Genomic DNA, 12374 nt, shown 5'->3' with positions numbered 1-12374 from the left:
AAATAACACACTTGTCTCTGGTTGCAGAATGTGTCTAAAACAAATTGCAAAAGCTCCGTTAATCTGTTCCTCTGTGTCTCCTGGCTCAGCTGGCGTGATAAAAGCTTCACAATAGACTCACAATAGAGCCACTGTATCTTCTGCCAGCACAGACACACAACACAGCTGCAACCACTGACCTGTGGGCAGAGGTCTGGCTCAGACAAAATACACTCCCAAAGAAAAACACACATATAAACAGACACACACCTCATATGCCCTGCTGCAACATCTCACTATGAGGAAACACTTACAAAAAAGTATTGATCGCATTAACTTATCTAGGTGTGAAGACAAACACACGCATGCCTGAGCCAACATCAAGAACCGCGTCACACAGATATATTTATGGCTGTGCATGCAAACAGACGCATACACCATGCAGCATTGATTACCCCCGCTGCATTAAAGCCAGACATGAAGCCATGAGCTCCACGGCATCCAGAAGCGACACCTTAGCCAGGGATTTAATTTTGTGTGGCGGCGGGCGTTAGAAAAACACATGATGTAGCCAGTTGTTTTGGAGGGCAAATGGAGCAGCCATCATAAAGGCCTTTTTTATTAGCTGTTGCTTGATTTGTTCCTGCAGGCTGCGGAGCGAGCAGCTAAATCAATGCGTCCAGCTGTTCTCCGGGCTCGCCGGGCTCTCTGGACGCGCAGCAGGTGTATGGCCCCCTCGGCCCAGTCACACACACCCGCTCACATAACAAATAATAACGGCCTCCACACACGGCCCATCCATCACTGTTATGGCCCGACCCGGGAGACCGCCGCTCACACACTCACGCACGCTGAAAAAGTGTGTGTGTTTAAATGTGTAACACAGAGCACACGCACATGCTCACACACCGTTGTGGAAACACACTGACAAGAATTCCTGCACAGAACATAATATGTACACACACATGTTGGTGTTAGTGTACTTGTGGGGTCCCTTGTTTCTTGTAATGGATTCCCTTCAACCTGAACCGTCTCAACTACACGCCTACAGTCTGGCAAACATGTCCTCACTTTGGGAAGCGTCGTCATGGATCTTAAAGTCAAACTGATCCTCTCAAAGGTAAAAACAATACACACATGTAGAATTGAACTATAACACAACACTTTACCACATGTCCACATACACAGAGACATACGATTTGATACACACACGTCCCACAGACACACGCTTGTGTCCGTATAATGATGCAGAAATAAACACTGAAAGATACAATTTTCACAAAAACGCACAATGAAGCATTTTAACTGGGAATACACTGAAACACACACACACACACACACACACACACACACACACACACACACACACACACACACACACACACACACACACACACACACACACAGGGAGGGGATAGTTACAGAGCAGCTTCACTCAGAGTGACAGGCTCGAGTTGATGAAGAAAAAGGTTCCATGTTTTTCTGTCAACAAACTGTCCTAGGGTGTAGTGTTAAGAGAAGTTCTCCCAAATTACATAAACTATGATTACCTCCAGTGGGACCATTTTTATTTAGTGAAAATGTTAGTTTGCACATTAACGATTCTGTGAGCACGGCCAATGCAAGTCCAGTCACCTGCTTCGTACTGAGGCAGAATTTGGTTCTAGAGGTAAGTTTTAGAGCGTCTCATTTGCCAGCAGCTCTAAAATACAACAGCTGGATTGTGGTGAGGCCTAAAATCAATCAGTCCTCCAAACAGCGGAGCTCCACATCTGATGTAACTCAAAACTACAGGGGGAGGAGGGGAGGTGATTCAGCAGGTGATGGCAGCAAAGTTTACTAAAGAGCGAAACCGAGAGGAGAGGCACGAGGAAGGAGAAGGAAAAGAGTGGAGAGGAAAGGAGAACAAGGAAAGAAAATAGGATATTTGAGAGGAGCAGGAGGAAGGAACGAAGTAAGGAAGAGTTGAGTAAAGCAAGAGAAAAGAGGGGTAAGGAAAGGAAACAACAGGTAAGGAAGAGAAAGGGGGAAAGGAAATAAGAGGCAATAACAGGACGAGAAGGTAGGAAACCACAGAAGGAAAGGTAAGGAAAGATGGTGAGCACAAAGGTGAAAGGAAAGGAAGAGAGAGTATAGGATAAGGGAAATAGATAAGAGGAAATGAGAGTTGAGGTAAGAAAATAATGGAAAGGAAAGACAAACTTTAATTGATTAGATAGTCAAAAAGGGGGAGTAAAGTGGAACGTAGTAGAAAGGAAAGCAAAGAAAGAGAAGAGAAGAAAGAAAAGGAAAGAAAACTAGGAAAGGAATCAAAGATGGAGAAATAGTAGGAGACATGAATGGCCAAGGACAGAAAGGACAGAAGGAAAATAGAATGAGAGGAGGTTCAGCAGGAGACGAAATGACCGTCTGAGTTATATTTTTATTCATGTTCAGATAACGCTCTTTCTGAAACTGTAGACGCATCGAGCTCCGTCCCACACAACCAGAAGCTCTCCAGGGTAAACGGCATTCGTCACTACGTCAAATCCAATGACATTTTATAACAGTACAGGAATGTGTGTGTGTGTGTGTATATATATTTATGTGAGTGTGTGTGACCTAGCTGCAGAAAAAGCAACTGCTCCGGGGAGAGGGACATATCTGCTTCAGCTCTTAACAGCTGGTCCCTGCAGTTGCCCTTTTCCATACATGAAAGGGCAAAGGCACAGCGTGTGTGTGTGTGTGTGTGTGTGTGTGTGTGTGTGTGTGTGTGTGTGTGTGTGTGTGTGTGTGTGTGTGTGTGTGTGTGTGTGTGTGTGTGTGTGTGTGTGTGTGTGTGTAAGACATGAAAGACGAAGGCAGCAACAGGCATCACTAAGAAATATCTGGTGCCTCGTAAATCAGCGCTACACAGCATGCATGAACAATTTGTGTGTGTGGGAAAGTGTGATTCATATTTCTGAGCCGCTGTGATTGATTACATTTACAGATATAACATGTATGGGGAATAACTGAACAAAATCAGGAGAACAGTTTTATTTTGGTTAGTTTTCTATGCATTTCATAATATTTGGCATGTAATAACAATGCATTCACAGTCATTTATACATTAATGGTTATATATTCTATTGTCAGTAAAATATGTCTTGTGTGATTATCACTTTTTGGATTTCACAATATGTTATTTTTTTACAAAGTTTATGACAGCAATGAGTTCAAACCATTTTTTACAAATTAACTTTAAGTATAAACTGGAGGTGAAGTGGGGAAAAACTTAAAATATTATAGAATATATATTTTTAAAACCAACTAAATGTATTGCAAAATGTTAATTGCAAAAATGGATTTTATTTGAATTTAAATATTTGAAATATGAGAACAAATTGTATTCATCGGTGTACTGACGTGATATCATACCCACTTCTGACACAGTTTTTTCCACAGATTAATCATCGTATTAAAAGAAAGCTGATTATTATTATAGATTCATACAGAACAATTCAATATGAATGTGTTTTATATTTAAGATGTGAAACGATCCGTCTTACAGAAAATAAAAACAAACTGTAAGACGAGTCAAACGCACTGATTGTGAAAACATTTCCCTAAACTGTGTCAAAAAATGTAAATGAAATAACAGTAGTATTAGAAGGCTGATTTATTTTACAGATGCAAATGAATGCAAGGTGCATCAAACACACACATTTCTGGATAATCAGCTGGTTCTTTGTCAATTTGTAATTCATAACCCAGTTCCTGATTTTTTTTCAGAGATGCTCCGTGCTTTGTAACATACTGTAAGCCTCTGTGAATAGAGGTTGGATTGGAGTGAAAGGAGCTCTGATTTCAGCTCAGAGTTTACCAAAGTCTCAAATTACCATAAGGAAAGTTGTGTGTATTGTTCCTGCTGTTTCATCTTGACCTTGTTCAGTTTGTGGTGTACACATAGAACATTAAAGCTCCATTTCAGTGCTCAGGAGGATGTGGTCTCAATTACTGACCTTACAACATAACTGTATTAACAGTGGCACACCCACATTTGAAAAAAAACTTGAAATTGGCTCTAAAATGTGTAAATTCTGCACAGTCTGCATCCTAAACCCGTGTTAATGCCAACCTTTTCTTGGCAGGGAGAACGTTGGTGAGCGTCAAAAAGAAGGTGCACTCAGAATAGTTCCCATCAAACAACCACTCATTTATTTGGATGCTTACTTTAACCTCTTCAAATATCTGTATTTTAGCTATTAAACATGCAGATTGTTGTTTCTTGCAGCATTAACACATTTCATATGTGACGTTTCATTTCCTTAGCATAACAATTGTGTGCTTCTATGGCGGCTCGCTTTACAGGGTGATATATTATCTGGTGTGAACCAGGTCAGCGTCTATAATGGCAGAACAGCAGCCAGGCGGCAGAGGAGGATATGGCAGCGAAAAGTATGAAACAGACGAGCTTTCAACTAGCACAGGGACCTACAGCATATATAGGGAGACTATCATGTATGTATCTGCACTGCGTACAAAACCTCTAACAGAAATGTTACCTTAGTTAATGCACACTTGTATGTGGAAGCTCCTGTATGCATGGTTCACTTTTACTTCTACCAAATTGAATTTAAATTTCCATTTGTTGTGTTAAAAAGTACCAGAGCTACTGGAGTCTGCAGACATGAGGATTTGAATCTGGATTAAGCTTGACTTCTCTGAGACTTCATCTAATCTAATCTAAGTAAAAGAGACTTGATGGATTTAAAACCTCAAGGCAGAAACGTTGGGTGTCAAAGTAGTTTTTCCATAGTTAGTTTAAGTATTTTTTGTTGCTTTTCCTTTTTTCTTTCTAGGGAAGTTTAGATTTCAGAATGTTTAATTGAAGCAAAGTATTTTTATACATAATATTTCTCAAAGTAAGAGATCTGCCTTTTCCCGACTGAGGAACGCTGTGGCTTATTTCCTGTAACAGCTCCGACTATAACTCAACACAAAACAAGCTCTGCTCTGGTCCGAGCAGCAGATTAACACTCAGCTTGTGTTCTCCGTACAGTCTTGCTGATAGAACATCACATCACTTCACTTCCTCTGTCTCTGGAGCTATCACCACCTCGCTGCTGCTAGCCGCTAGACAAAATACCCCACAAGGCCCAATCATAACAGAGAGCCATTCGGTCAGGACCTGTGCAATAAAAGAGCAACAGAGGGTTGTATTTTTCTTCCAAACGGAATTCCCACCTCGTATTTCGTGTTTCCGCCTCTGCGACTCCTCAACACCGCAGACCCTCCGGCAGATTTGAAGGCTCTGTCCATTAATCACGCAGCCAGGAGCGGAGGTGAGCAAACAGGAGAGCAGGTGACCCTCCCTCACCACCCGCCTGACCCCATCACCCCACAAAACACCAGCCACCGTACCCCAATAAATTCACAGCAGGACTTTGACAGTGTGTTTGTCGTCCTTCCTCTCACTTCCTGCCTGATGTCGTCACCACGAACAAGACGTGTCATTAATAAAGAGCAACAATGGGAATGACAGGACATGTGTGAGGAAGAAAGAAAGGAAGAAAGCAAGAAAGGAAGAAACAGAGTACACTGTGTTTCCATTCAACTTCCAAGCCATTTCTTAAAATGGCAGAGTAGGAAATCTGAATCAGGCACGTTTCGATCAAAGGGTTTGGAGCAAAGGAATTGGGCTACAGCGCAGTTTTGTCTGAAGTTGGTGCTAAAGGTTTGTCGATTAATCCGCAAGTAAACAGAGTAGAGTAAAAACATGTTGGTAACCAAAAACAAACAAGTTGGCTTGGGCAGGTGAGCCCCCCAAAATGAAAGTGTACAGGATTTTGTTCATTACTCTTTAATATCAGCTCTTTGGCCATGTTTCATTCTGTTTTGAGGGATTGAATTCACAAATATCTGAGTATTAAGTCCGAAACAAAGACTGATTGACATTGATATTGAAGTGACATTGTACGTTTTATAAGAAGTACTGTCCAGCTTACTGTTAATCAAAGAGAAATACATAGATAAAAGTGAAAGGATTAGTTTTGGTTTATTTCCAGTCCCTTCAGCGTCTCACAATCCCCATACTGTGATCTCTTGTCATTACATTTCACTGAGGATGTTGTTTATATTAATGTAAGATATTTGTCAGGATACAGTGATTACATAACCCAGTGGTTCCCTGCCTGCTCTTCAAGATCTAAAAATGGTCCATAACAGGAGGTACTGGGGCCCAAACGGGATAGAAGAACCTTCGCAGCATTGTGTGTTGTTCTTCTCGTGCAGTGTTATGTTCACTTACTTCATTAAGAGCATGGAAACCTATATTTTAAAGGCATATATAACAAAGGAACAAGGCTGTGGTCTCTGTATTTCATGACAGCAAGATGCTTCAGGTTTCAGTTGTTGCCCTCAAGATAAGATTCAGACCAGAGCTCTCCTACTTTATACAATACAGTTGTTCACAAATGGCAAGTCGCTTGACCTTGTTTTTGGCCAATCCCAGAGGACATACTTTCCTATAAAGACCCCAGAAAACAACCCAAGGTCTTTTGAACAGACTGAGAAGATCTACCAGCCTTCAGTGGCAGACGAAAGTTCAGTGGGAGATTAACAAATCAAAATCTAGAGAAGAACAATGAAGATCTTTTTACTTTTACTCTCCATTATAGGCAGGAGCACTCAGCTGTTGGTGGATGAGTGCGGGACAGAAGCAAGACGGCCTAAACTCACTGACATCGCAGTGCAGTGCGGCACTTCATCCATTGATCTGGCGATTGAAATCTGCCCCGTCATGTACACTGGATACAATGAGACTCTTCTGATCCTGAACCACATGTTGGACCCGGTCTGTAGAGCAACCCTCGATGATTCTGTGACTCCCCCTGTTGCTCGCTTTAGCTTCCCTCTAAATATGACCCATGCTTGTGGAAGCATATTCAGGACTACCAGTGCTGCAGGGACCGGTGTATTCTCCGACTTCTCTAACATCCAGAGGGTCAACATCAGCGGTGTGGTTCGAAGCACCGATCCAACAAAAGGCATGATCACGTACAACGCTGAGCTAAAGTACTTCTACTCCTGCGCCTACCCGTTAGAATATCTGGTCAATAACACCCAGATAGATGTGTCGTCTTCCTCCATTGCAATCAAGGACAACAATGGGAGTTTCGTCAGCACCTTGAGCATGGAACTGTTCAGCGACACCAACTATACTCAACCGTTGGTCATTCCCGAGCTGGGCCTTGAACTGCGGACCAGTGTGTTTGTCGAAGTCAAGGCCACCAACTTGACAGGACAGTACCATGTCCTGCTGGACCAGTGCTATGCCTCCATCTCCCGCCTGCCTTCAAACTCCAGCACATTTAACCTGTTTGTCCCATGTTCAAAGGATAGGTTCACCACCATGATGGAGAACGGGGAAAGCCAGAGTGCCCGCTTTCGCTTCCCAGCCTTCCGCTTCATCGAGCAACAGAACGAGACGGTGTCCACCTACTACCTCCACTGCATCACCCGTCTGTGTGAAAAAAGCACTTGCAGCACCTTCTTGCAGTGCAACAACAGAAGGAAGAGGAACACCCTGTTTACTTCTGATGAGGGCATAACTAAGACGTACACCATCTCTTCTTCGGAAATCATTACCAAAGGTGACAGCAACGAGTCCAAAGAGAAGCCCCTTATCGGCGAAGAAGAGAAAGACGAGGCTGCCGTCGGGCTTGGTGCTGCTGTTGGCGTTCTTGCTTTTGTTTGCCTGATTAGCCTTTGTGTTGCAGCTGTGTTTTACAAAAGGCTCAAGTACTAGGGAGGCATCATGAGCTGAAAGGCGGAGTAGTAGCCATAGGCCTTTATCATTTGTTACTGTAGCTCTAATTCTGTATCAATCTTGGATCGTTAGCAGAATGAACCAGCTTTAGAAGATTAAGGAGGTCTTGTTAGTTTCTAAAATACCTAATTTCCCAAATAGACAAAAAGTTTTAAGTGTTGGTATTTTTTACAATTTATAAGCCTTGTGGAAAACAAATCCAACTGTTTATTTCCAGCTCCTGCATCCAAGTCTTCACAGATAATATACTGAAGAGAGGGAACAGTGTGTTGTGTTGTGTTGGGAGTACCATTTCAGGAAAGTGAATGCAGTTTTTAAACCATTACTGAACGTTCCTGATTTCTCTGCACTCATCTGGTGTTGTATGGAATAAGCTAGTAGCAATAAAAAATAAAGGGGTCAAATTCAAGATGTTTGGAAGTCTGTGTTCTTCATTATTGGTTTACACATACCTGCTAAAACCAAAGAGGTGCATCTCGGAGAGGGTGGAATAGAGAAACTCAAATACTGTATGTTTGTTTTTTGTGCTTTTCCAAACTCTATACATTATCAGAATGTTGCTGAATGAACATCAGTAATTTGGATATAATGAATAAGTGTCATGTCAAATAACTGAACTACTAAAACAGTCTGATGCGATCAGAAAATTGCTTTATTTTTACTCTAATGCATCCTTTAAAATGCAATATTTATACCATATTACACTTACTAAACTAATATTGGCACTCACAATTGAGAGAAATACAATAAACCTGCATATTATTGGACTGTGGAAAGGAAATGCAACTGAAGGAAACCCACACAGGCAACACGAAATCCACGTATTCAAACTATATCAAACCTTTTTCTTGATAGGTTTCTTTAACGTCATGGTGTACAAGTTCTCCAGATTGTTGAACAGAGTATTCCCTCCTCAACCACTTGTGTGAGAGAGTCTCCACAGTTTTCCCGGTTGGCCCCAGGACCCTTAGGACCAGTGTATATGTCAGAGGAGGAAGCTGCCTGCCTCTCTGGATGCACATGGCAGTATATCTCGGACCCCACTGGGCCACAAATGCCCCACATCCCTGCGATGTGCCCCGGAGGTGAAGGTTGATGGATGGGGAGAACATGCTGAGAACCCTCATGAGGGCTTTTGTACCAGAACACGTTTGTATTTGGGGCATCTTTAATATCTTGTTGTAGTAGAAAGCAGAAAGGTGGGTTCCAGCATTTGAATAACAGCTAAATGTACTAAAATGTAAAATGTTCTTGTACTTGAAGGCCACCATTGGTCCCTGAAAGAATATCTCTAGTCGAGGAAGATATGATTTATATACTTTATCAATCTAAAAATGTATGATATTCAAAAGGAAATAGAAATAAAGTATAAATAGTGATTAGGATAAATCATGCACACAAGTCCCATCATTAATCTCTCTCATACTTAATGAGATGTCTGTTCTCATACATACATACTTGTATTCCATGTAAGTAAAAAATACTCCAATAATTGTTCAAATATTACAGATCTAAAGCCCGGTCACAGGGTGTCTGATACTTTGAAAGAGTTGTAACGACTCACTACTGTATGTCTACAGCAGGAAGAGAAAGAGTGAGATGGAAAATAAGGAGTTTCAGAAGAAACATTTGGCATTGTGGAGCAGACCTCACTGTAAGCCAACACGCACATATGGGTCACTTTCACACACACCACATGGAGAAGGTTTTGCACGGGTTTTATACTACACTCAGAACCTGATCAGATCATTATTTGCTGTAGAGATGGGCGAATCTGGAATTGAACCGTTTCCCAGAGTCATGCAGGATTTGATATATGGCAGCCTAGCATCCAGCGGGGGTTTGGCGAGGAAATGATAAGAGCTGAGGAAGAAAGAGGGAGAGAGAGGCAGTAGGAAGGAGGCCCATTGTTTGATTGCTCTCCTGTGTATGAGCATTATATTTTCTATGAGATGTATTCTCTGAGGCTTTCAGAAGGAGAGTTCAGTTCACTGGGAAGTCTATTGGTCTGCCCGACTGTCCCTGACTGCAGCTGGCATGTGCATGCATGTATGGAGCAGATTGGATTTCATTTATGCACAGATTGGAACTTTGCACCAATCACGCAGGCAGAGCTTTATTGAAGGCAGAAACTCTCATTGGTTAAGTTAAACCTCAAAGAACTGGAGATCTTCTGGCTAAGTTAGCCCAAAGTGTATCAAACGGGTTGAAACGAAGCCGTCACACTGGAAAATAAAGTCAGAATATATCCATCCTGGGGTGTGTAGCTTTGATAGTTGAACAGGCTGACCTACCAATTAAAAAAACTGAGATGACGCTAAGGAAATTAATCTCTCGTCCTCTGCATGCCGCACTTATCTTTATTCTTGAGTGTTTTTTCAGTAACAGGATGGACAATTTTTAATAAATTACACGTATCAAAGCTACTTTAATGACTGTTACTTTGGCATGTTGAAAGTTCGGCTTATTTTCGGTGTGATGATTAGTCGGTTGGAAGGATAAACACAACTTTTCTCAACAATAATATGAGCTGCTAAATGTTAACATCTTTAACTTATATATCAAAATCATACACTGTAAATATAAAGGTCAACATATTTTGTATAAAAACACCCAGAATGTATGTTGTGAGTCCAATTAATCTTATTTATTTGTGCTTTGAGCTGTCGATGAACCCACCGGTACGGCGTGACATCATCAGGTCTTCATTCAGAGTCTACTGTTCATTGGGACTAGCTGGTCAATGAATAGTGCTATGTGTTAGCAGATTGCTAACCCAATAGCTTTTTAAATGTGGTGCAGAGGACATAAATACTGAGAGGTCTAAAATGTGATTCAGTGTGTCAAATTGTATTGAGAAAATATATGCATCATGGAGTACTGAACTGATAGGGCTCATTGTGCCTCGTGAAAAACAGGTTCATGTATGTACTATATCTATACATGCATGTACACTAGGTATTTGAAGTCACACAGAATTTGAGAAAGAATAAACAACATGAGATATGAAATAAAATGCTATAATAAAAGTCAGTAATGAAATCAGAAACCTCCTGGCTTTTCGTTTCAGTGCAGATGCTTTATCTCAGCGTTAGATATCCTGTTGTGGCCTCGATGTGCTGATACGATCGCAGCGAGCGGCCTTGAGCAGCGGCACTGAGATGATGGCGGAGCATGCTAAATGTATTACCTGAGTTTACGACTAAACAGCGGGAGGCAGGCAGACTGGAAGACAGAGGAAACAGGAGGAGGAAAACTTGCTGTCCATAAACAGAAGAGTGTGTACATGTGTTTGAGTATGAAAAAGTGTGTGTCTGAGGGGAAATCCTAAACTACTAACCATCGGATTAATTTAACTTTTAAGCTTAAACTTCTTGACCGTTTTGATCAGTTCACACATTAAGATTTGATTATTCTAATTAAACGAATGATCAAACGAGACGTAGAACAAGAGAAAACAGGATTACTTGTGGTTTATGTAGCTGATCCTCCATGTTGCTTGTTGCTCTGCTCTTAGATAATTAACCTTCCTCACTGGGTGCAGATTGGTGGGAGTTGGAAAAGCATACACAGGCGTTCAGTTTCAGCTACATAAATCTGAGGTTTCCTGCAGAGAGAGATGAAACTGCCTCCTACAGAGCTGGCATGGGCAGACAGAGGGAGCCTCATATATCAAATCAGCAGCACGGGGACTCCTGCCGTGCAGGTTCAAGAGATGGACAACCTTACAACTCCATCTCTCCATGTTCATGTGTTTCTGCTGCTCGCTGAGTTTCCAAATGTACTTCCTGTCCCTCTGGCATTCAGTCCAAGGAAGTCTACTGATACAAATGTTGAGGAACAGTATTGTTTTTAATGGCTTGGCTTAAAGCTTGGTCCACCAGTTAGATCCAGATTTAAACTTTTGGCTGAATTACATCTTGTCCAGACAAGTGAGTTTCCCTGCCAATTAATCCCAGTGAACTACAGTATATGATCACTTTAATTTTCTTTAATGCAAACATCAGGCAGTTTTTTGTACCCTGTAAAATATTTGGATGGATTTTAGATGGATTTCCATTAAATATTTGATGGACTTTGATAAATAAAGACTGTATCCTGATGACTTTTCCTCTAGTATCTAAAAAGAGTCACACTACTGTCTTTTCCTCTAGTGGATCATTCAGTCTCAATTTCAACATGTCCAATTCCATTCATGTTTATTACCAAATATCTGTAAATACAAACACTTTAGCCCTAACCAATCTAACTCCCAACTTACCTAACCCTAAAACTAGCTGTAACTATAGATGGAGACTCTCCCTGCTGTTTAAGAACCTTGGGATGGAAAAAATATTACATTTACAGTATACTGTCTGAAACACACACACGCACACACACTGTAGTAGGAGTGTATAAAGAGCAATACAGAAAGGAAAATAAAGAATGTATATGCGGCATCAAACCCACAAGGCACTGATTGAGCCAAACTGTCAACATGCCAACTCCTCAAGTGTCTCAGTTAGACTGTGGTCTCTTAATGCTTTGGTTACCAGTACAGATATAATATCATGTGTATTGCATTTCAATATAACAAGAGCTCTTCATTATTTTTGATTATTAA

The 12374-nt window shown here is 41.3% G+C and overlaps 1 protein-coding gene across 1 annotated transcript; it reads left to right on the top strand.

Moving 5' to 3' along the window:
- Positions 1-6628: 6628 nt before the first annotated feature.
- Positions 6629-7750, top strand: LOC134867411 (zona pellucida-like domain-containing protein 1). The gene has a single exon (XM_063887952.1). The coding sequence runs from the start codon at positions 6743-6745 to the stop codon at positions 7748-7750; it is 1008 nt and encodes a 335-aa protein (XP_063744022.1). The 5' UTR covers positions 6629-6742.
- The last annotated feature ends 4624 nt before the right edge of the window (positions 7751-12374 follow it).

Source organism: Eleginops maclovinus, chromosome 7 (genome assembly GCF_036324505.1).
Source record: "Eleginops maclovinus isolate JMC-PN-2008 ecotype Puerto Natales chromosome 7, JC_Emac_rtc_rv5, whole genome shotgun sequence".
NCBI classification, from domain to species: domain Eukaryota; kingdom Metazoa; phylum Chordata; class Actinopteri; order Perciformes; family Eleginopidae; genus Eleginops; species Eleginops maclovinus.
This window is presented reverse-complemented; position numbering and strand designations above follow the sequence as displayed.

Bases quoted from the DNA above. Each gene is read 5' to 3' on its own strand.
- LOC134867411 (XM_063887952.1), top strand. From the start codon at position 6,743: ATGTACACTGGATACAATGAGACTCTTCTGATCCTGAACCACATGTTG.